We start from the raw sequence: 25,442 nt of genomic DNA on the forward strand, positions 1-25,442 counted from the left end.
TTCCCTAGGTGCAATGCATAGCTAAGTATGGAGCACTGCTAAGGCGTGGATGTGAGATGATTTCAAAATTAGTACCTGTTCAAACTCATTCCAACCAACAGTCCCTCGTATCTCTGACCCAGAGTAAGAAGCAAACAGGAGAAAACTAACACGCGTATGCTCCCAGAGACCTTAGAGGATACAATCAACTTTGGCAGCTCTTGGCATTTATGAATTGGGGGCCACCAAGGACAGGAGTTCTTAAGAGCAACCCAGCTCCTGACTGTGTGCTTTAAATGAGCTTAGGATTTCCTTCCCTTTAATAAACTGATTTCTGAGACAATTTGGTTTCATGACCCTCAAAGAAGACACAATGGAAAGTTGTAAAGTTATTTCCACACAGCTCTTTATGGACCAAAGCTTGGACAAGAGGTGGAGGTGGGGACCTGAGAAGCCAACACTCACCATCCTTTATCAGAAGGGAATGAGGGGAGTCCCTAGCACCAGAGTCCACCCCTTTTAGGCCAGCTTAATCTGTGGCCTCCATTTTGATCCCACGGGGTACCAGAAAGATGGCCCCATCAGCAGCCTGTTGCAGTACATATTCTTCTGGTGAATAACTGTTGCCAGATTCATCCCGAAGATGCTGGAAAATATCATGGTACAGCTCTGCCAGCTGTTGGCGCATGACCTCAAGGGTGCGATCGGCCTCCCCTCGGGCTCTGAGAAGCCGTTCCCTTTCGCTGCCCAGCCGCTCCAACTCCCGCTCCAACTGCACAATGGTTTCCAGTTTTCTCTTACGACAGTTCTGGGCTGCCACCTTGTTCTTGCCCCGCCGACGGATGTCCCGAACTAGAGCCAGCTGGCTCTCTGTTAGCGGATACTGTGCCAACAACTCATTAAAGTCATCTACCGGCAAGTTAACTATCTTGTCCGTAGGGAAAGGAATCTTCATGGCCAGGGCCCGCCGCTCGTCCCGACTCCCTGCCTCCCCACGGACAGCAGGCTTAGCCCGCACTGGACCGGAGGATGACTCTAAGGCCAAAGGTGTCTCAGTGGGTGGAAGAGTATAGTTGGGGTGGGCCAAAGAGTTGGGCATGAGTGAATAAGGGTACTCCACTGGGTACATGTCCACATACTCGCTCCTCCTCCTGCCAGCCTCTGCACCCTCTAGCTCAAGAGATTCTGCATCACTGTAGTTGAGGGATAATCCGGAGTCAGATTCTGGATCTTCTTGGGGCTTGGGTTGCCCCACTGGCAGCCCAATGTCCAGGAGAGCTAAGGGGTCTGGGAGGGGCTCGTTGAGCAGGCCTGAAAGGGTAAGTGGCTTTGACACTGGTATAGCTATGTTGCCATAGGAGTATGGGAGGTCAGGGACATGGGGAGTGGATGCTGGGAGCTCATAAGATGGTGGGGGAAGGGAGAAGCCTGCATCTGGATGAATTGAACAGGGGCAGTATGTTGGAGGTGGCAGTGGCCCAGGGTATGGGGTGGGTGCTTGGGGCTCAAAAGATGGCTCACTTGGAACATTTAGACCCTGCAAAGAAAGACCAAAAATGAGGTTTAGAAAATAGACTATGCTGGGCAGTTGTGGTAAACATCTTTAATCCCAGCATTCAAGAGGCAAAGTCAATCTCTGAGTTAGTTCTAGGCTAGCCTGCACTATAAAGTAAATTCCAAGACTACATAGAGAAGCTCTATCTGGGGAAAAATAAAGAAGCTGGGCATGGTAGCACACAGCTTTAGTCTCAGCACTCTGGATGCAGAGGCAGCCAGATCTCTGAGTTCAAAGCCACCCTGGCCTATAGAGTGAGTTCCTGGACAACCAGGACTACTCAAAGAAATCCTGAATCAAAAGGAAGGGAGGGAGGAGGAGGGAAGGAGAGAGAAAGAAGGAGGAAGAGGAGAAAAGGGGTAATGAAGAAGAAAAGGATGTTTAAGCAGGAATAAAAGTCACTATGTTGAGACCTCAGAGAAGACAACAGAACATTGAACTGGTTATAGAGTCTCTTTATCAGGAGAAGCTCTTACTGGGCAAAATGGCTCCTGTTCCTTTATTTTCTTCAGGAGAACAATGTCATTATTATCCAAGATAGACCCTCAGAACCCTTTTCTGCTGTGGTTATCTAAGGTCAAAGGGTCAAGTTCAGGGCTTTGCCATTCCTTGGGTGCCCAGTAGAGGGAGCCAGCGTGTGGGAGGAGGGTCTAAGGGCAGATCCTGAGGACAGCAGGCCTGAGGTGGAGGCAGGCACAGAGCCCAGGCTGGGGGTTAACCCTCTGTCCAGGCACAGGTGCAGTGAGGAGGGGAACACATATTACAAACAAGGCCCCCAACTTACGTAGTAGAGCTATCCTGCTCAAGCCTAGTTGAGGACAAAGGCACCATTGTTAGACCAACAGACACCCCTTTGTCCAACATTCAGGAAGAGAGGACCCCAGCACAGTCTATCTCCCCTTTCTGAGGCCCTTTAACTAAGGCTCTGCTACCTGAAGGAAAGAAGTTTGTTGCTAAGGGTGAGGGGTGGTAATGAAGGAAGATGGGCAGAGCTGGAAGGAAATCGGATCAGATGAGAAGAAGATAAAAGAGAGGAGTAGAGCAAAGGGTGGTAGAGAGAGATGTAAGCAGAGCAGCTGGACAGGAGCCCATAACCCCAGCCAGTGTCTTCCCTTCCCCCAGGGTTCCTACTCTCTGCTTCTAGCTAGGCAAGAGCCCACCCCATACTCACCTGCAGCTCAGTAATGGACATGATCTCTTGCCAAGTCAGTTCCATCTCTCCAAGCTCCCCAATAGGCAGCTGTGATAACCTGTTCCTGTTCTGCTGAGGAGGACACGGGGGCATCCTACTGTGCCAGCTGATGGCCCCAGGTCGCCCCAAGCACAAAGGGTTCCCACAACCTGTGTTGAAGAAAGAAAGATATTAGAGTTGCTCCTACTAGGTCAGAGGTTTGTCCTGTCCCTGTGTAGAATTCCCAGAAGAAAGGAGCATTGTCAGTGGCTTGCTGGTGCCATCAACCACCCTATGAACTGTAATGTTCTTTTCTTCAGTGGAGTACTCTCTACCTCACCTGCTCTGGCCATAGTCAGTCCTCTGGGCACAGAGTAGACATCTTTACTTTTTCTCAGCAAGATGCCTTCTCTTACTCCCTAAAAATAACATTCCTGTCCAGAGACAAAATCCAGCCTTCTGGGGTTTGGAGATTGAAGTTTCATTTTCCATTCTAGGAAAAAACATCTGGAGTCACCCTTTCCTTCTTCTTGGGTCCTCAGTTTAGGGCCTAAGCCTTTTTGTTGTTGTTGTTGTTGTTGTTGTTGTTGTTGTTGTTTTTGAAACAAGGTCTCTCTATGTATCCCTGGCTGTCCTGGAACTTTTGATATAGACCAGGCTGGCTTCTAGCTTACAGGGATCTGCCCGCTTCTGCCTCCCAAGTGCTGGAATTAAAGGCATGTGCCACTACCACACCTAATATTTCAGCCCTTTCTTCCCAAGATGTGAGTGCTTGGGAATCCTGAAGGAGTATGTTGTGGGAAGTGTTAGGCAGACAGCCCCTCCCCTTCTCTGAGATAGGGCCCAAGCTTGCTGGTGATAGCAGCCCTTCCCTCTCCTCCCATCCTTACTTTAGGCTCCCCTGCCTGGGCCAGATAAGGGGTTTATCAGCTGCAGGCAGCAGAGGCAGAGGAGGAATGGGCTCCAGGAGACACTGGACCACCTCTACCCTTTATCCCAACAATGATGGGCGGTCATGTCCCACCCCTCATAACCGTGGCTCCTTTCTCTTCCAAGGTCAACACACAACAAAGATTTAGCAAGCACTTGTCAAGAATTGTACTGGCATTTGAAAGGGTAGCTTATCAGACTGGGCTTCACAAAGATCCTGTAAGCGGGTAGGAGGCAGACACTGAAGCCCAAGTTGATAGATGGCAGGTTGGAACCTGATCACATTCCTACCTGCTTTCTAGGCTCCTTTCGTTCCCAAGGTGCTGTCCACACCACTATAGGCAATCTACTTCAGCAAGTTCCCATAGCGTCTCAGGCCCTTTTCTCTTCTGGGCAATATCTCTTTGGGCTCTCAAGTGTTGCCAATCCTTCTGTCTCTCCTTTAAATCTGGGTTCTAGCTTTTGGCTCTGCTGCAAAGTAGCAGTGAGGTATTGGGTAAGATACCTCACTGCTCCTAGTTAGTTATCTCAATAGTAAAGCCATGGGGTTAGACAACCCAACCTGAACTGGGGGAATCCCTTACTGCTTTGGAAATTGCAAACTCTTAAACTGGTTTTTCATCATCTCCTCTTGGTCCATCTCTCTCTTCATCCTGCATCTTGGTCCATCTCTCTCTTCATCCTGCATCCATATTCCCTGATACCCATCTCTATCTGAATTTGTTTTCTTTGTGTCCAAATAGATTCCAAGTAGACTTGGCAAGGGTCTCCTGATCTCACAGGGCCAAATATGGCACAGCATGGACATTCACATTCACACTACACATCATATAAATAAAGGGAACATCTTACAGAAGACCAGAGGATGAAGCTAGATGACCTCAAATTGTATGACTTTATATATTACCCATCAAAAGGATAGCCCCAAGCCGGGCAGTGGTGGCGCACGCCTTTAATCCCAGCACTTGGGAGGCAGAGGCAGGCAGATTTCTGAGTTCGAGGCCAGCCTGGTCTACAGAGTGAGTGCCAGGACAGCCAGGGCTACACAGAGAAACCCTGTCTCGAAAAACCAAAAAAAAAAAAAAAGCATAGCCCCTGCTGCTATTAATTATAGAGTCTCTCCTCTTGGACCTACCACAAAATGTATAGCCATGAGCAAGTGTACTTTTAACAACTGATCCACCTGAGGCCCTGCCTCCACCCTCTTGCTATAATGTCATCCCCAGAAATGGGAGCTGATATAGGCACAGGCATTTGACCAATGGTTAGAATGGGTGGGGTGTTTATGTCTGTCCAGGATGCCATTTCAACACCGGAACTCCACCCTCCCCACCCAGGTTCTGGCGGAAATTGCCCAAAAGCATAGTGAATGAAGAAGGAGTTTGGGGGTAGGCAAAGACTATACTGTTGCCTCAAAATTCTTCACCCCCTCGACCTCTCTTTGTCTCACCTGTCTTCCTGGGTCTGAATCTGAGGTACTATACAAAGATCTTGCCCTAGAAGGCAAGGTTCTCTAGCCTTCAAGATGCGTGACCTTGAACAAATTGCATCACAGTTTCCAGCTAAATGCAGACAGGACTAGAGAACCTCACTGCCATGAGAGGGAACAAACTGCATCTAGTCAGAGAGCCACATTCACCTAGGCTGTATAGAAAACATTCCTGAAGGCCTTGGACCTACTGAACTGAATTCATGTGCAGGTACCTAAGAACAACAATGCCCTAGACATAGAAGCAAGGCCAGTCTTGCCTCAAGAAACACACACACACATCTGGATGAAATTTCAGGAAAGAACACGAAGTCAGGAAGGGGAATAGCAAATGTTCTGTCTATACTCTTTATCTAGTTGGGAACCCAGGTAAAGCTAGACTCCAGGTGGTACCTAGCCATCAGCCCTTTCCTATGAAGACTGGATGGTGAGTCTCCTTCTCCCTGGGATTAAGAGAGAGAGAGAGAGAGAGAGAGAGAGAGAGAGAGAGAGAGAGAGAGAGAGAGAGAGAGAGCTTAGAAGGGGCAGGAAGAGGCTGGAGGCTGGGCAGAGGTTCATAAAGGAAACCACCAGACCATTGGCTTGCACCAGGCACAGGCCCTCTGGGTCTTGGGAGTCCACCTTTCAGAAACAACTGACCAACGAGTTTGCAGCCATTAGAACAGACTGGAAACCAGACAGATAGAATACCAGAGAGAGTAGTGAAAAGAGACAGGGAATGTGAGCTAGATTTCCAGGGGCTCTTTAGCAAAAGCTGCCCCTGCTTTACACATTAGCCTTCCTCTCGGGTCATACACTGAATCTACTGGGCTCTTTAGTCCTCCACACTGTGAAGATCTGGCAGAACTTGAGCCAACTGCAGAAACTTCCATTCTTCCTTTTCACCCTGGTGGTCCTACCGCTCTCCCCTCTCTACCTCCCTCTCCTCCTCCTTCCCTCCTTCTGGACCAACCCAGACCCTTGAATATGTCATGCCAACACTCTACCACCAAGCTACGTCCTTAGAATCTTCCAAAGATCTCATGATCCCTAAGACTTCACAGATTATGAAACTTTCTAGGGATACAGGATCATTTGGAGAGGTAGGAGAAGAAGACATTCTAGCTCCTACTGCTAGCCCAAGATGTTTAACTTATTCGACAGGGAGCTTGCCTCTTTGAGGCTTATTAGGCCATTCCACCTTTCTTGGTGTCAACACAGACAAAAGAAGGATTGGGGAGATATGAGTAAAACTTGGTGTGTAAATTAGCAAGTAAGCAAACTCGTTACAGAGATTAGGGAGAATTTCTCAAAAGGGAGAGGCACACAGAGGCGAAATAGAGAAGCCAATATAGAACGAAGAGGGAAGATTTGAGCACGAAGGCTTAGTTCCCTAGGAGCATATGTGACTCAACATGATGCTTGGGGACAAGGAAAAGGGAACACATTTCTGCTCTCCTGTGACTTTCTCCCTAGAACCCTGGCTCATAGGAAACAATAAGTAGAGGCTGCAGTCTGCATATCTGGTGGCTCTCTTTCTCCCCCACAGCATCTCAACCTCCTGCTACCAGCAGCCAAGAATTTCCATAGAAGTATCTACACCGAGATTGAATGCCCTCCACTTTGCAGGTCCAGCTTAGGACTGTGGAGGAAGAGAGGCATCCCGGGAGAACTCAGTCAGTTGACCGTACACCTTGCTATAACAAGGCTTTTCAGAAGTTCAGATAGCCAATATCTACGATCCCTTTGCTTCCCTCATATCTCAGATGGTTGGGGCTATAGAATGCAGGGTACAGGGGAGTACCATATTACTGGAACCTATTAGCTCCCCCAGTCAGTAGGCCAGTTGAAGGGTTCCTCCTGATCATTCCCCTGCTCCCCCAGAGTGCTTTTTAGTAAAGCACTGTGTGGTTCCCCATCTACAACCTCCCACCCAAAGGATTCTAGAACAGCTGGGAAGTCATCTAAAAGTATCTCCAAAGTATCTCCAAGTAGTATTACTCCAAACGTATCAGTTTCCTACACCAGGGACTTGGGAAGATGTTTTAGAAACATCCAGACAGAAAGTTAGGTATTCCTCCCGGTTCCTCCTCCACCTGCCCAGCCTGACCTCCCCAGAGCCCACTGAGGTCTCCCTCCAGACTCGCCTTTCTGGCACCTGTGGCGGATTCCAAGCCCGGCGAGGAGAGAGATGAGGCTGCGAGTAGTGTCCCTGAGAGGTTGGGTCAGAGCTGACACCTCCTGGGCGCTGAGCGGTGTCTCTGAGCACTACTGAGGGCCGAGCCCCGCCCCCGGGCCATGGCTGGGTGCGGAGCACCGGTCGGCCCCGGTAGAAGCGAGAGCACCAGCGATCTCTCCGAAGCCCTGGGTCGGAGTTAGTAGTGCTTCCTCCAACCCTTCCCTTTCCCCGTGGCCCTCCTCTCCTCCTGCCCCTTCTGGCCAAGAGAGGAAACTTGAGCCCGGTGTGGTTTCTGCCTGCACCCCGCCCCCGCCTCTCTGCGGCTGGGGCACCGGGGGCTCACAGGCTCCCGACCCTCACCAGCTGGTCCAGGACAGTGCATTCCCTGTTCCGGCTGACTTCGCAGCCTATGATCCACACACAAGTGACTCCTAAGCTTAAACATCGCCAGCAGTCTTCTCTCAGGCGGTGTCTCTTAAGGACAGGGAAACTGAGTCATAGCAAGGCAAAAGGCAGCAGGCAGTAAGGACCAGGTATCTTGAGTCCAATTTACTTAGGGCAACAGCCTTCACTTTTAGAAAGCCTAGGCTCTAAGGGAGCTATTTTGGGGATGAGAGGCTGCTAGCTGTTTAGAGGTATCCTTTAACGTGTATCTGCACCTTCCCCCCCCGCCCCCCCCTCCAATCCTAGCCTCAGATGCTATAGGACACTATAGGACAAAGAAATTTTTTTTGGACATTTATTTATTTATTTATTTATTTATTTATTTATTGCCAATGTGTATGGGGTGTGAGGGTCCTTAGGTGAGAGGCTGTCCTGTTGGTTAATAATTAGTCTCCCAAAAAGGAATCTTTCTTTCTTGCAGGCCAGGATACATATGTACATCAGATTCATCTCCAGGTACACAACAGCTCTGTATCAAGTTGCTGTGTTCTTCCAGAAGTCTCTCATCCTTCTGCTTTCCCTGTGCTGGAGTTATAGGACACCATTCACTGTGTCCGCTTCAGTAACTTTCAGATCAAAGGAACATGTCTTTTTGGTCTATCTAACTTTGGTTCTGATTGGTACAGCCTTACACTTTTTCTCTATTGTTTTTCTCACTGATATTCAAGTTAATTTGGAAACATTTTCAGACCAGAAGCGAGCTGGGTATTTGGCAAAAGACCTAGAACCCCTGTACTCAGGAGGTGGAAGAAAGATCAGTTCAAGGTCAACAATGGCTACATAGTAAGTTTCGCCCAGTCTGAGGTGCATGGGCCCCTGTCTCTGAAAAACAAAATAACAAGATAGGCAGGAAATAGATAAATCCTATCCCAAGGTAGAGGTGTCATTCTGCCAGCCCTTTGGATAGGATTATCTTTGCTGTTAGAATAGTGGGAGTATTCTGTTCTGAAGCATGAACTGGGAAGCTGGGAACCCTCCAACTGTTCCATCACAAAAGCATCTTCTTTGACCACTCTAGTTCTCCCCACTATCCTCCACAACCTGGCAACACAGTCAAGCAAGTAATGACTAAGTGTGTCAGTCCACAAGGAACCTCCCATCAAGCTAACATCGCTGAGATTTCTCACACTCGGCCAGACTCAAGGCTGATTACCTCCCATTCCAACCTGATCACACACACCTTTATGGTTTATGTGGGACAGGAGGCAATCCAGTGACTTTACTGGATGCTGGATGTGGACTCTGGGCCTAGTGTGGGACTGAATCCAGGTCACATAACATGTCTTTGCATACTTATTTGGGTCCTCATAGGGGATAAGAGATAGTAACAGTCACACATGCAGTTAATTGTATAATATCAGGTTACAGATAATCTGTAAACAGAGTGTATGGCATTTCATATACATCTATAGATAACATACACCTTAGCCTTCATTCATTTAAAAATATTTTCTGCTGGGCAGTGGTGGCGCACACCTTTAATCCCAGCACTTGGGAGGCAGAGGCAGGTGGATTTCTGAGTTCGAGGCCAGCCTGGTCTACAGAGTGAGTTCCAGGACAGCCAGGGCTACACAGAGAAACCCTGTCTCAAAAAACCAAAAACTAAATAAATAAATAATAAATAAAAATATTTTCTACTCCAGAAACACAAATATGACTAAGACAGTCCATATTTCCACACACAGACAGTTCTATAGCCAGTGTACATGATGACACATGCCTAAAAGCCCAGTACTTGGAAGACTAAGACAGGAAGTCAAAGATTTTTTTAAGGCCAAGCTGGGCTACATAGTAAATTCCAGGACAGCATGTGATATGTAATGAAACACTGTTTTAAAAAGAAAAAAAAATCACTACATCAGTCCTGCCTGACCTATACAGTAAGTTTTATGTCAGCCAGGGATACATAGGAAGACCCTGTCTCAAAAACAAAACAGAACAAAAAAGTCTATGCAAAGCACTACACTATGAAAGAAATTAATCCTACTTGGTGAAAGTCAAGCAAGGCTTTCCAGTGGATCTGGGCTGTAGGGGGAAAAAGAAGAGAATTCTGGCAAAGATGTGGGTACACTGAAGCATAAAATACAGATGTTTCTACAGAGGGCTTGAGGTGACTAGTAGGTGATAAGCCTAAAGACCTCAGGGGCTGAGGATGTCACCTACTGGCACACATTTTTCTAGGTACTGGGATCTGGGGTAAGGAGGCCTGTGCACTTTAACAGGGGCTGGAGAGCAAGGCATTCTGAGAATCAAAGGAGGGCCGATGTAGTCTCTCCTGCAGACACTCTTAGAAGTATTTGAAGTCCTTTATTCCTTGTTTGTTGGGATGTGGCCAGGTATAATGAGCTAAGTTGCCCACCTGAGGCACTACAGCCCACGTCACCTCACCCCCTCCCAAGGCAGAGCTCTGTCCTGTGGTTTCTGGGCTGTGTTCTGCCTCCAAGTCACCCTAGGGAGAAGGGGATTGATTCCCTTTAGCCCCCTTCTGCCAGAACCCTGTGTCCACAGTCAACGCCCTGCAACAATGCCTCTTTGGCTGATTTAGGGTGTTAGGGGAGTGCCACCTGAGTGGATTGCACAGACTTGGCCAAGTGACAATGACTAAGATTTCTCTGTCTCCAAAATTCTTCCACTTCAACGAAGGTAGCAGAGACAGAATACAGATAGAACAGCAGCCACATAGCTTTATTATATTAGCATTTTCTACTTTTGCTTATCACCCAACCCCTAAATAGTTAATCTGTCACCCAGTCCAACCCACCCCCACTACGTATGTGCACACCACCAGCAGCATCAGGTCAAGCCACAAGCAATGTTGCCAAACACCCCACTGGGTTATGCAACCAGCTTCCCGAGAAGGGTGAGCAGGGCGGGGTGGGTAGAGGTGGAACCAGGGGAGGGCCATGGGTCCCACAGGGAACTGGCTGCCTTGCTGGATTGCCTACTGGTGTGACCGCAGTGGCCCCAGAGGGCGGGGATAGTACTGGCCTTTTATCAGTGCCCCGCAGCATTGCACCCGCCACCCCCTGGCTTCCTCTCTCAACAGACGGAAGGGGGAGGCAGCCACAGCGGGGATAGAGGGAGGGCTGGGTGTTATCCTAAGCAGCAGAGCAGGGCGGTTGCCCTAGATGGGGGAGGTGGTGAAGGACGCCTGGGACCCAGGAATACTCACGTTCCCCCCAACCCCCCCCCCCAGGAAGTCAGGAGTGGGGGTAGTATAAAGTATAAACTGATACTAGATAGTGGAGCCAGGTCTCCAGAGTCATGGGTTATTTTCCTTGTGCTCCATTTTGAGTGAGGATAGGATTTTTCCCAATTTCGAGAGGAGGTCCCTTTCCTCAAATAAGAGTTCTCTTCATACTCTGAAGGTTAAGGGATGCTACAAGCTAAAGCTAAAACAGCGGGAGGCTCCAGTGAGTGAGTGGGTGTCAGTTTCCCTGGACTCTGGCATCTAAGAGTAGAGCCGTGCTAGCAGAGTTAGAAAGTCCCAGAAACAAAACAAAACCCTTTAGAGCTTAACTTCAGCTAGACCTAGGAGAAATAGGCGTCCTAGCACCTAATACAAGGATTAGCTTTTCTTCTCCTTCCTGCTCCTTTCTTTTCTTACCTTTTCTTTTTTCTTTCTTTTTCCTTCCTTTCTCCCTCTTCCTTTAAAACAAACAAACAAACAAACAAAAAACCCGAAAAAAAACAACAACCACAACAACAAAAACCACATTGTCTTACTTTGTAGCCTTGACCTGGAACTCACTATGTAGCCCAGGCTGGCCTTGAACTCTTGAACTTTTCGTGCCTTAGCTTCTTCAGTGCTCGGATTGATGGCTTCAGTTACCACACCCAGCTGAGGACTAAATCTTGATTCCTTCCCTCACCCCCACTTTTGCTTTTCTCTTAGATATTGAATCTTATTACTTGTGTTTCAGCTCTGGCATTTATTATTGGAAGGTATTATTAGCTGTGTGGCCCCCGGTAACATAACCTTTCTGAGCTTTACTTCCTTATTTGAAAAAAATGGAGATATCGTTATTAAAATATTGTTTAGTAGGTGAGTATTAAATGAGTGTATGGGCTAAATGTGTGGCTCAGTAGCAGAGCTCTTGCCTAGCATGTACAAAGTCTTAGGTTTGATCCACAGTACTGCAAATAAAATAAGATTAATAAAATAAACTATCCATCTCTGCTTCCTGACCACAGATGCAATGTGTCTAATGGCCTCATGCCTTTGCTGTCTTTCTTCCTTAAATTAATTAAGCTAATTAATAAAAGTAAACAAAATGTTTTATTACTATATATTAGGAAATGAATTCTTAGGTATCAGGAGGCCCTCATAACCTTTTGGGGCATCAGGAATCCCTGTCTGGAGGGCACACTGGTAAAGAAATATTTGAGACAGCTGAAGCCAGGAGGCAGCCTGATTCTGCAAGGAATCCAGATGCAGTCTTGACAGCTAGACTTCCAGGAACTAGCCTCAGGCCATGGCTCTCCCATACCAACACAGTTGGGAGGAGTTCATGCTAGCCACAGAGTGGGCACAGTGCCAGTCTTATGGGCTTCAATCACCTTCTAGGAACCCCAGAATTCGTACCCTACTGCACTGTTGTAATCCTCTGCAAGAGGTAGAACTGCCTAGGACATCCCACCCTCAGATTGGAAGGGCGGGTGCCAAGCTATTTACTTACTCCTTTCAGAAGCATCCTGCATCCCAGCCTCCTATCATTGCTCCTGCTGCTTATCTCACCAGAATCCCCTCCTTGGCTTTTCTACCAGTCTGAACAGACGAAAAATCTGGCTTTGAGCCTCAGCTTCACTCCCAGCAGTGTGAACCTGGACAAATTATTTAACTTCCCTGAGTTTCAGTTTCTTCTTGGTAAACGGAGTACTAATCTTCTGTCACAGGATGTGTGGGATCAGATGAGGCAATATACAGTGCTTATTACTGAAAGTCGAGTAATGCTGGTCCTCTGATCTCTCCAAGGCCTACGTCAAGTAAAGCTATAATTCCATAACATATTTTCTGGCTCTTTCAGCTTGAGCATATATATTCATTTGTCTTTTTGACTATAGAATGGGTACAAGCCTAGCTTGGGCAGACCCTGTCTCAAAATAAAAAGTAAACTGAGGACTTGGGAGTAACTCATTGGCAGTGTACTTACTTGCCTATCATGCTTGAGGCCCTAGGTTCAATCTTTAGTTCTCTCTCTCTCTCTCTCTCTCTCTCTCTCTCTCTCTCTCTCTCTCTTTCTCTCTCTCTCTCTCTCTTTCTCTCTCTCTCTCTCATGCACACACACACACACACACCTAAAAATAATTTTTAAAAAACCTTACATATCAAATCACTGAATTTAATATAGTGGTGTGTGTGTGTGTGTGTGTGTGTGTGTGTGTGTGAGCCTCTGTGTGGGTATGCTCAGGTGTGTGATAGTGCCCATAGATACCAGAAATGTCAAATATCCTGGAGTTGGAGTTACAGATAGTTTCTGAGCAACCTGACAATTCTGGGAATCCAATTAGGGGTTTTAGGGTTTTGTTTGGTTTGTTTTGTTTTTCTGTTTTGAGACAGTTTTTCTGTGTAGCCCTAACTGTCCTGAAACTTGCTCTGTAGTCCTGGCTGGCCTTAACTCAGAGATCTCCCTGCCTCTGCCTCTGCCTCCCGAAGGCCGGGATTAAAGGTGTGTACCACCATGTCCAACTTTCAAACGAGGGTCTTTTACAAGAGCAGTCTGCACAGTTAACTGCTGAGTGATCTCTTTAGCCCCTGTAAACTTGCCTTTAAAAAGAGGTTGGGAAACCACTAAGATGGCTCACTAGGTTAAGGCACCTGAGAAATCTTTCTGTTTTGTGATCTTGAGTTTTATTATGGCTCTGTGTTAAAGAGACAACTCTACCTCAGAGGAAATGTAAGAAGTCATTAGTTCAGAAAGATGCTACCTTGGGGCTAATAAGATGGCTCAGTCTGTTCTGAAAGTAATTTTTTACTGCCAGTAAGTAATTTTTTTTTTTTAGAAGAAAGGAAGGAAGATGATAACTGTACAACCTTCTCAAAGCCAATGTCCTCACAAGCAATGCTTTTCTAGAACCCAAGTTTCAGGTGTCTTCACCAGTTCTAGAAGGTGTGTGCCCATATCACCAGATATGTAGCTAGAGCTAGAGTTCATTCCATTGGCATTAATGACCATGGTGCTGTTTCTTGTTCTGCCATGGCTGCCTGGGATCAACCCCTGATGGAGGCAGAGCAAGCCACCAGGTGGAGTTTGAGTATGCAGAGCCCAATCCAGGTGATCTGTATAGCCTAGGCATTGTGAATTATTTTTCTGAGTCTTTAGTTCAAAACCAGGAAAAAAATTCTCACTTTCTCTGGAAGCACAAGAAATAAACCTCTACCACCCACAGGTTGGATAGAGACATGACTGATTTGTTTTTCTCTACTAAAAACTAAGCTTGGCTTGAATGCTTAGAAATTCAGTTTTAGTCCAATTTTGGTCAATTAATTCACCTTGAAAGAATTCACTTATGCTGACCTAACTTAAAAGAACATGACATATAAGCTATATGGTTGATTTACATGTTTCTACATAAAACTCATAGTATCTTGGACAATTCTATTGTCTAATTCTAATAGTTGGCTATTTCAGTAGGCAAATATGATAATTAGAAAGATTATTTAGGGGGCTGGAAAGATACCTCAGTGGTTAAGAGCACTGACTACTCTTCCAGAGGTCCTGAGTTCAATTCCCAGCAACCACATGGTGACTCACAACCATCTGTAATGGGATCTGATGCCCTCTTCTGGTGTGTCATAAGACAGCTACAGTGTACTCATATATATAAAATAAATAAATAAAATCTTTAAAAAAAAAAAAAAAAAAGAACTGGGCAGTGGTGGCGCACACCTTTAATCCCAGCACTTGGGAGGCAGAGGCAGGCAGATTTCTGAGTTCGAGGCCAGCCTGGTCTACAGAGTGAGTTCCAGGACAGCCAGGGCTATACAGAGAAACCCTGCCTCGAAAAACCAAAAAAAAGAAAAAAAAAAAGAAAAAAAAAGAAAGGTCACAAGAAGAACTGGCTGTAATTTTCATGAGTAATAAACCTGCATCTGTTAGTAAAGATATTCATGTTGGCTAAGCAGAGAACTTTTCTCTCAAAACATCACTGGAAAAATAGATCGTGGTGGGGTGGATTCTTTGAAGACAGTGACTCCCCTTTCTGTGAAGACAAGGTACAATTCAGTTGATTGGGTTTCAGCTCTAGCCAAGTTAATGTAATTGCTTCTGTTTATATCCCCTTTGGCCATGTTACTGTAATTGACTGTGTTAGAGCTTGGTTGCATTTAGGCTGTAGCTATTTCGCTTTAAGTGATTAGGTTGCTAGAGCTACAGATACATTGACAGAATTATGCTTTCCTGGAACTACATTAGATCACTTGCCATTTCCACTAACAGCTGACCTAATCTAGCACCATTTGCTTTCCCAGTTTCATCACAGTGCACTGTTCTCTGGGGGCATTTTCTGACTATATTGTTTTTATTGTATGTTTTCTGACTGTAAACGGAAGAACTATGGCCTCTGTATCCCACATCTCTTGCAATTCTTTCTGCATATGAATGTCATATTCACCACTTTAAAAACTGCTGCCGTGACCCAGGCTGTGGTGGTGCACACCTTTAATCCCAGCACTTGGGAGGTGGAGGCAGATGAGTCTCCATGAGTTCAAGGCCAGCCTGATCTGTAGAGTGAGTTCCAGGACAGTCAAAGCTACACAAAGAAACTCTGTCTTGAAAAACCAAACAAAAACACTCCCCCACCCCCACCTCCCAAAAAAACCCTGAAGTCATGCAATTACAGCTAGTTGGGAGGCTGACAGACAGGAAAACTGAAAATTAGAAATTTGTCTGGGCAATATAGCAAGACCCCATACCAAAATAATAATAATAATAATAATAATAATAATAATAATAATAGCCTCTGTAAAGTAGAAGATATATTTGATTTACCAAGTAAGGGTTTACCATCCAGAAATACATAAATATCTCCTAAAACTTGCTGGGTTTCGTGGTGCAAGCAGCACTTGAGAGACAGAAAGGTAGACCTCTGTGAGTTCAAGGCCAGTCTGATGTATAGCAAATGTAGGTCAGCCAGAACTACAAAGTGAGATGCTGTTTCAAAACAAACTTTGAAAAAGGTGTGTGTGTATTTGTGTGTGTGTGTGTGTGCATTTGTATGTGTGTATTTGTGTGTGTCTGTGCGTGCACGCACGCGCGTGTGTGTTTATGTCTGTATGTGTGTATGTGTGTGTATGTTTGGTTTGTGTGTTTATGCACATATGTGGTGTATGTCTGTGTGTGTCTTTGTGCATGTGTATGCATGCACGTATGTTTACATATATATGTGGTGTGTATGTCTATGCAGGTGAGTGCAAATGTCTGCAGAGGCCAGAAGTGTTGCATCCCCTGAAGCTATAGTTGAGTTTGAGGCAGTTGTAAGCCACGAATATAGGTGCTGGGAATATAGGAATCGAACTCACTAGATTCCTCTTCAAGAGTATTATGTGCTCTTAATTGTCCTTCCAGTTTCTCCTCCACCCCCAATTGAGGGTGACAACTCAGCTCACTCCAATTCTTATAACTCAACAAGAAAAAGACAACTTGACCTAAAAATGAGCTAAGGACTTGGATACACTATTCTTCTGGAAGATATGAAAGCGGACAACAATACAGACAAGATGCTAAAGCATTAGTCATGTGGGAAATGCAAATCAAACCACAATGAAACACCACTTTATCCTGATGAGAATTGTGCAAAATACAAAAACAAACAACAAAGACCTCAGTGATTAAGTGTGTGTGAAGATGTAGAGAAATCAGGAGACCTCTCATAACTTCTTTTAAGCCCTCCCAGCTACAAAGATCTCAAATTCCAAAGTCAAACTGAGTTATAGAGTCAGTTCTAGGTCAGCCCAGTGTACTCTATAAAAACATACATACATACATACATACATACATACATACATACATACTAGAGCTGGAGAGACAGCTTAGTGGTTTAGAGCGCTTATACCTCTTGCAGAGAGGATCTGAATTAATTTCTAGCACCCACATAGCTGCTCACAACTGTTGGTAATTCCATTTCAAAGGATCCAATGACCTCTGTAGGCTCCTGAAGGCACATAGTGCATAGACATACACCAAGGCACACACACATACACATAAATGAGTATTTCTTTTTTTTTTAATTATTTATTTGTTTTCTGTATATGTATACACTGTAGCTGTCTTCAGACACACCAGAAGAAGGCATTGTATTGATGGTTGTGAGCCACCATGTGGTTGCTGGGAACTGAACTCAGGACCTCTGGAAGAGCAGTCAGTGCTCTTAACCACTGAGCCATCTCTCCAGCCCTAAATGAGTATTTCAAAAACTAAATAAATAAACAGTATAGGCAATAAGCAAATAGTTTGACAGATCCTCAAAGGTGAACACAGAATCACTATCCTTAAGTATATATTCAAATTTATTAAAATCATGGGGTTTTTTGTTTGTTTGTTTTTTGTTTTGGGTTTTTTGTTTGTTTATTTGTTTGTTTTTGTTTTTCGAGACAGGGTTTCTCTGTGTAGCCTTGGCTGTCCTGGAACTCACTCTGTAGACCAGGCTGGCCTCGAACTCAGAAATCTGCCTGCCTCTGCCTCCCAAGTGCTGGGATTAAAGGCATGCACCACCACTGCCCGGCTAAAATCATGTTCTTAAACAAACTTTTTTCTTAAAGTTCTGTCCAGGAACCTACACATTACAGGTAAACACTCTACCACTATTTCCCCTTGAGCACAAGCAAATATTTGTAACATGAATGTTCATAGTAGTACTATTCACAACCATTAAAAGTGTAATAACACACATGTCTATCGATTGATGAATGGATAAAAAGAACTGAAACTGGGTCCTTTGCAAGAGTAGTGAGTGCTCAGTGGGGTGTGGTGGCATATAGTCTTTAGTCCCAGCACTCATGAGGCAGAGGCAGGTGATCTCTGAGTTCCAAGCCAGCCTGATCTACAAAGTGAGTTCCAGAACAGCTACACAGAGAACCCTGTCTCTAAAAAACAACACAACAACAACATCATAGTGAGTACTCTTAATCAATGAGCCATCTTTCCAGTCCCTATAGGACATTTTCTTACTTAAAAATTGGTGTGGGAGGACCCAACCCATTATGGATATCACCGTAGGGCAAGTGGTTCTGAGTTGTATAAGGACCAGGCTGAGCAAACCAGTAAACAACAGTCCTTCATGGTCTCTGCTTCAGTTCTTGCCTCCAGATTTCTCCCTTAAATTTTTGTCTTAGTATCTCTCAATGGACTGTGAACTCAAATATGTAAACCAAATAAACCCTTTCCTCCCCAAGTTACATTTGATAGATGTTTTATCACAGCAATGGAAAGCAAACTAGTACATAGTTCAAGGTCAGCCTGGGCTAAATACTCTCTCTAGAAACCGGAGGATGGGGTGGGAAGACCAGATTAATGAGATGGCTCAATGGGTTAAAAGTGCTTGTCACCAAGTTTGATAACAAATTTTAATTCTGGGGCCCATATGATGAAGAGAATGGACTCTTACCATACACTTGCTCTGTCACGTGTATAATCACACACACACACTAAATAAGTGTAAAAGAAGTTTTGTTTATTTTCCTTTAAATTCATAGAGGAAGCATTTGGTGGCTAGGGGTGCTTATTGGAGAGGGACTCAGGGAACAACTGACTTTCTTTGGGAATGATGAAAGCATTTTGGAAATAGATAGTAATGGTTGCACAACAACACAAATATCAACAACTACTGAACTGAACACTTTAAAATGATTACTAAATATTTATATTAGATTTGCTTATTTATTTATTATATGTGTGTGATTGTTTTGCTCCCATGTATGTCTAGGTGTCATGTGTATCCTAGAACTGTAGTTTCATGCACTTGTGAACCATCTGGGAATCGAACCCAGATTCTCTGAAAGGACAAGTATCCTTAACTGTTGGACCAGCTCTCCTGAATCCAAAACTATTTTAAAAAAATTGTTTTATTTTACATGCTTGTGTATGTATGTAGTATGTAGGTGCTAGAAAGTGAACCCAGGTCCTCTGTACAGTCAGTGAATGCTCTTAATTGCTGAGCCATCTCTCCAGTCCTATACAAATATATTTTAAAAACTTTTGTGTTCCTACACAAAGAACTACAGCAACTAAGAAATGATGGAATCAGGAAAAATAGTCTTCCCCATGAAAGAGCACACTACCTAGTTATCTAATACCAAATGGTCAGCCCTGAAGACATTCATACATGTAGCATTATATAGAATGCAGACTATATTTAGTAACATATATGCATGTAATAGCAATTAATAAAAAGATGCTAAATAAATAAATAAAATATCCAATTTAGAAAAAACAAAAAAAGACACTTGCAGGGTATGTGGCATAATTCTAACACCTCTCTGGATGTTTTAACTTTGCATAATGAGATTATGAATTTAAAGAATGCTGCTCTGTTGAGCTTTGATGCTGCAGATAACGCTAATAAAATTATCCATGACTTAAGTTCAGTATTTCCATTTTGGTCAAACCTCAAGAATGGCATATATAGCTTGACCAGGCTAGCCCCTTTTGTCCTGGGAATATTTTACTCCTGCCCATTGTGTTAAAGGTTGTCTCTAACTACATCCACAGGTTGGCAGCCAAAGTACATGACTTGAAACTGAAAATGGACCCCCAGACAGAGCTATTAATTTAACAGGCTGGCAAGCCCAAAACGGGTAAGATTCTGCACAGAGCCTTACCAACCTAAGACAGAAGTGCATTGCTTTTGATAATGCATATTCCACAACAGGCATTCTTGTCAGAACAACCTAAAATAGACTCAATCTGGTTTATGCAATAAAAGGGGGGAAGGAGATGTGGAGAGCTTTTGGGGCTGCCTGGTAGGAATCTGACATAGGCCAAGGACAAGGAAATGGACTGCAGGCAGGAATCTGACTTTAGGCTAGAACAAAGAAGTAATTACAGGCAGGTATCTAAATCTTAAGCTAGAACAAAGAAGTAGGCTTCAGGCATGAAAATGACTTTGGGCTAGGACAGGGAAGTAGGCTCAGATATTTTGGTCATCCTGATAAGCCCTTAGAAATAGTGATCACAGGAGTCTGTTTATTGTCCTGCGTGTTTTCTTAGACTATCTGGGTTTATTGTTTTGCTTGTTCCTTGACTATTTGTATCTACTGTATTGCTACTTCCTCAACCTAGAATTGACTTTAATACTTGCATGTAATTTAAACGGTATAAAAGCAAAAAAGGAGGAGGAGGGATGGAATAGGGGGTTAATGGGGGGGGGAATAGGGAAAGGGAATAACATCTGAAATTTAAATAAATACCGAAAAAAAAAAAAAAAAACAAAGCTTGCGTCATAAGTACCTTTACTCATTGAGCCACTTCGCTGTGCCCTCTCTTTTTTTCTTCTTTGTTTCTTCTTTCTTTCTTTCTTTCTTTCTTTCTTTCTTTCCAAGATCCCATTTATTGGCTCCGGCTGTCTGGGAACTTACTATGTAGATCAGGCTGGTCTCCAACTCACAGAAATCCACCTGACTCCACCTCCTAAGTGCTAGATTTAAAGGCATGCATCGGCAGACAGTAATTTAAAAAAAAAATGAGGGAAGTGTGCTGTGGTGTGTGGTGGCAGATGGCTATCATCCCCTCACTCCGGAAGCTCAGGCGGGAGGATCAGAAGTTCAAATGCAGTCTGCATCATACAGCAAAGTCAAGGTCATCCTATGCTGCTAGAGACTCTGTGTCTCAAACAAAGAAGCAAACAAGAAAGATAAATTGATGGCATTCTTCCCTGAGAAATGTACACACACACACACACACACACACACACACACACACACAGAGAGAGAGAGAGAGAGAGAGAGAGAGAGAGAGATATGAGTAAACAAATAAATAAATAAATAAATAAATAAATAAATGTTGGGGTAGTAGAGTGCTCACAAAGTTGCTCAGACAGTCTTACTCTTTACCATCCTTCCTCAGCTTCTCAGACAGCAGGGATTAGAAGGCTGTGGTCTGGTCAAGAACATTGTTTTTAGGACAAGTTTTTCAGACCTCAAATGTATACTGCCAACTGACAGCTTCTCTGGACTCTATTTCTCATCTGAAAAACGGATATAATGACTATCTACTTCAAACTTTTTTTTTTTTAATGTGCTTTCCTTTTGTTGTTGTTGTTGTTGGTTTTTTTTTTCTTTTTTAACTTTGAGAATAATTTTTTAGCATTCAAAAGAAAAATTCCCTTGCCTGGTGGCACATATCTTTAATCCCAGCAAGCATTAGGAAGGCTGAGGACCACTGCTCTAAAGGGTTTCAACTCGCCCAGACTGGCATGAAACTTGTTACATAGGTCAGTAGCTAAAGCTGGCCTTCAGCACCTGATCTTTCTGCCTCTGCCTCCCAAGTGCTGAGATTACAGATATGGGCACCATGCCCAGCCTTGTTTTTTTTTTTTTTTCTCTTTGAGACAAGGTCTCATGTGCCTCAGGCTGGCCTCAAATTCAACATGTACCCAAGGAGTAACTGAAACTTCTGATCCTCTTGCATCCACCTCCAGTGTGATAAGATTAGAGGTGTGTGCTTCCATGAGGCTGGAACGCAGGGCTTTGTGCACGGTGGGCATGCATATTACCAAGTTAAACTATAGCCCACACTACCCTCCTCTCTTTTTCTCAAGAGGCAGGGTTCTACTCTATTGTCCAGACTACTCTTAAACTCCTGGATTCAAGCGACCCTCCTGTTTTAGCCTTTGAAATAGGATTAGAAGAGGTGCAGAACAGCCTGCACCTCCCCCCCAATAGCAAACCCTATGAGATTCTTAGAAAAATGTATCAACAAATCAGGCTTGTTGGCTCACACCTGTAACCCAGGAAGCTGAGGTAGGAGGATTGTGGGGAGTTTAAGCCAGTCTGGACTAGAATGAAACTTTGTCTCAAAAAGCAACACTATGCTCCAATAGAGGACTCCATATCCAGAAATATATGAACAGCATGAACTGAAGTTAATGGTTTATTAAGAAACGAAAACAAAGGATGGTAGGTTAATCCCAGCACTGGGGAGGCAAAGGCAGATAGATCTCTGTGAGTTCAAGGACAGCCTGGTTTACAGAGTGTGTTCCAAGACAGCTAGAGTTAGAAAGAGATCCTGTCTCAAAAAGTCCAAACCAAAACCACAACAAAAGAACTTGACATGGTGCCGCACACACCTTTAATCTCTGCAACCTAGAGTTAGAGGCAGGAAAATCTTAGTGAGTTCAAGTTCTAGTCAGAGTTACAAAATGAGACCCTATCTTAGAAAAAAAAAAAAAAAAGACATGAAGTTGGGGTGTACAAATGTAGATCTAGGAGGAATTAAGGAGAGGAGTTGGAGGTTTTGAAAGTGATCAAAATTCTCCGAAATAATAAAAATATTTAAAACAACCCCCCCCCAACTATATCAAACAACCCCACCAGATATATTAAAGAATAAATAATTGAATGGCTAAGCATTATGCTCGGCACATAATAAATGGGCAGAAAAGTGCTAGTATTGCCATTAATCTGGCAAAGCAAGAACAACACCACTGGGATAGGAGAGATGGTTCATTCTTTAACAACTCTGGCTGTTCTTCCAGAGTACCCAGGTTTGATTCCCAGAACCCAAATAGCAGCTTATAATTCCATTGCAACTCCAGTTCAAGGGGATCTGATATAATTTTTTGGCCTTCACAGGAACCAGGCATGCATGTGGTGCACAGACATACTGACTTAGGGTTTCCATTGCTGTCATGAAGCACTATGGCCAAAAAGCAAGTTGGGGAATAAAAGGTTTATTTGGCTTACACTTCTATATGGCTATTGATCATTGAAGGAAGTCAGGACAGGAGCTCAAGCAGGGCAGGAACCTGGAGGCAGGAACTGATGCAGAGACCATGGATTGGTGCAGGGGGGCCAGCCCTGGTGGGATCAGGAACTGAGGTACCTGGCAGGATCAGGTACTCAACATTAGATGAAGGCCAAAGACTGATGATCTCTGGCCTTGTGACTCTCTCTTACTATTCTGGGGGCCGGAAGCTGATGGCTTCTGGCAATTTAACTTTTTTTCTATTCCTTGGCTAAATTAACTCCTGCTGTTAGCATCAATGAATTAAGAAAAAGGCCGGGCGGTGGTAGGCCTTTAATCCCAGCACTTGGGAGGCAGAGACAGGCGGATTTCTGAGTTCGAGGCCAGCCTGGTCTACAGAGTGAGTTCTAGGACAGCCAGGGCTACACAGAGAAACCCTGTCTCGAAAAACAAAAAAAAAAAACAAACAAAAAAAAAAAAAAAGGAATTAAGAAAAAAAGGCTTAGTTTCTGTTTGGCTTAAGGGGCCCTTTCTGGCCAGAGGAGAAGTTTGAAGTTTGTTAGCTCTTAGTGAGCCAGAGAGAAAAGAAGAGGAAAAAAGGGAGAATGCTAGTACACATATAGACACACATACATACACACACACACACACACACACACACACACACACACATATATTTTGGCTGGGCCCAACCACCTGTCTCAACAATTCAACAAGTGTTCATGAATACTTACATACATACACATACTTACATACATACACATACTTACATACATACACATGTAGGGAGACAGATATATACATTTGGTGGGTGAGGGTGAGCCCCAAAGGCCACACTTTATTTCTTCTCTCTGGCTTTCTTATACCTTCTTAGACAAAGTTCCTTACAAAGTTACTCCATAGATGAAATATTACATAAAAGGGGAGTTACAGAAGGATGTTGATGGTAAGTTCAAAGCAGTGTTTCATCCTATAAGCTCATTATAAGCTCTAAACAACAGTTTCAAATGGCCTTGCTTTATCATAATGCACACCTGTGGCTTCATCCTTGGACCTGACATAGAATGAAAATTTTTCTTCATCACAAATTTGTCCCAAGTCCTTTTTCTCTTCTTAGTGTAATTTATGAAAGCTCATTGTGTTCCTTATTATGCAGCCCTTACCTACTGTACTATGAGAAGGGGGCACAGTCTATTCTTGATTCCAACCCTATTACATCTTCCTCGCAAAACAACTAAAACCATCCCCTTAAACTTTCTTCTTAAAATTATTTGAAACAAATCAGAAACACTATATGTAATTAATTCATGTAAACAGCATTAATTCATGAAAGTTCATCTTCATGTTGATCTGCAGGAAATTTGCTCAATAGGGTGAGCTGATGACCAAGAATCCTTAGGTGATGTAATAGTGGCAGGAAAGGTATATCAGCAGAAAGAAGCAATCCTGGGATGAAGTCTCTGGGCTGTGCTTCTCCAGAGTGCACCCATTGCAGCCATGCAAAATGGCGGGCCATCTCCAGGAAATTCACTCGCCATAGGCTTTCTAGATGGCTTCTGTCAGAGGGGTGCTGACTACTGGCTGGCTCTCTATGATTTCTTATAGAACACAGGACTACTAGCCCAGGGAATGGCACCATCCATAATGAATTGACCCCTTTCCCATGAATCACTAATTAAGAAAATATCTTACAATTGAATCTTATGGACCACCCCCCCTTCATTCCATAAATTAAACCATTTAAACTAACTCATTGAATTGCAGGCTAGAAAAGTCTCACATGGCAGTGCGTCTACTAGTCCTTCTTTAGTTCCTTCAGTCTTTGGATGGCAGACTTGAGAGTGGTAGCAGAAGCAGTGTTGTAGGTGCAAGCCTGACCAACCACTGTTTTTATGCAGCAACCGAACAACAGTGTCGGATGCTAATGGCTCATCTCTTCATCTTGGTCTTGTCATAGAAGGATCAAATGTACCTGGCACACTGCCTGATTTCATTTTTCTTCACCATTTTCTGGAAGGAAGCACCATAGCGGGTCCCCTATTTCCTGACAATTCTGATCTTCGTTCAGTCAGGATTCCCAAACCATCATTCTCTCAACTGAAGTTCCCTCCTTTCACATAACTCTAGTTTGTGTCAAGTTGACAAAAGACACATTCATTCAGGCAAAACACTATAATAATAATAATAATAATAATAATAATAATAATAATAATAATAGAGCCACTCCACTGAGTGATACTAGAATAGTGTTTAGATTTCTGTCCATCAGTGGAAAAGGCCAAAGCCGACTGGGTGTGAAGGTGTGATGATGGCACACACCTTTAATCCCAATACTTGGATTAAAGGCAGGTGAATGTCTGTCACTTAGGGTTACATAGCAAAACCATCCCAAAACAAACAAACAAAAACAAACAAAACAAAAAACAGCCAAAATTTTATCTTGTCTAGATTTGAGCCTCATAAAGTGGAACTTTGCAAAAAAAAAAAAAATCATTACTTCCTTTCCTAGCATATATTAACTATGTAATTCATTTTATATTGAAAAAAATTTTCTCAGCTTTTTTCTGAAATTATAAGAAAAACTCTGTTAAGTTTGAATGCCCTTTTAGAAAGCTTCTAGAGGAATATTTCAAAAGATAGTGATAATGGATATTTTTCCATTAAAAAAAGAGAGATTTATTTATTATGTATACAGTGTTCTGCCTGCACGTATGCCTGCACACCAGAGGAGGACACCAGATCTCATTATAGATGGTTACCAGCCACCATGTGGTTGCTGGGAATTGAATTCAGGACCTTTGGAAGAGGATGCTCTT

The 25,442-nt window shown here is 43.9% G+C and overlaps 1 protein-coding gene across 3 annotated transcripts; it reads right to left on the bottom strand.

The window, feature by feature from the left end:
- Positions 1-368: 368 nt before the first annotated feature.
- Nfe2 (nuclear factor, erythroid 2) lies at positions 369-12,428 on the bottom strand. Of its 3 annotated transcripts, none has more exons than XM_076912190.1 (3): positions 12,406-12,428; positions 2,706-2,875; positions 369-1,516 (listed from the first exon to the last, which is right to left on the bottom strand). In XM_076912190.1, the coding sequence occupies exons 1-3, from the start codon at positions 12,425-12,427 to the stop codon at positions 509-511; spliced, it is 1,200 nt and encodes a 399-aa protein (XP_076768305.1). In that variant the 5' UTR covers position 12,428; the 3' UTR covers positions 369-508. The 3 variants fall into 3 exon arrangements, with proteins under 3 accessions (XP_076768305.1, XP_034373069.1, XP_076768306.1); XM_034517178.2 differs by lacking the exon at positions 12,406-12,428 and adding an exon at positions 7,251-7,540; XM_076912191.1 differs by lacking the exon at positions 12,406-12,428 and adding an exon at positions 3,046-3,573.
- Positions 12,429-25,442: the final 13,014 nt, after the last annotated feature.

The sequence above is a fragment of the Arvicanthis niloticus genome, chromosome 13 (genome assembly GCF_011762505.2).
Source record: "Arvicanthis niloticus isolate mArvNil1 chromosome 13, mArvNil1.pat.X, whole genome shotgun sequence".
Lineage (NCBI taxonomy): Eukaryota > Metazoa > Chordata > Mammalia > Rodentia > Muridae > Arvicanthis > Arvicanthis niloticus.

Bases quoted from the DNA above. Each gene is read 5' to 3' on its own strand.
- Nfe2 (XM_076912190.1), bottom strand. From the start codon at position 12,427: ATGCAGGATGCTTCTGAAAGGA. The intron at 2,876-12,405 runs GTAAGTAAATAG...TCTTCAACACAG, and splicing joins GCAGGATGCTTCTGAAAGGA to GTTGTGGGAACCCTTTGTGC. The intron at 1,517-2,705 runs GTGAGTATGGGG...CTTTCTTTGCAG, and splicing joins TGTCCATTACTGAGCTGCAG to GGTCTAAATGTTCCAAGTGA.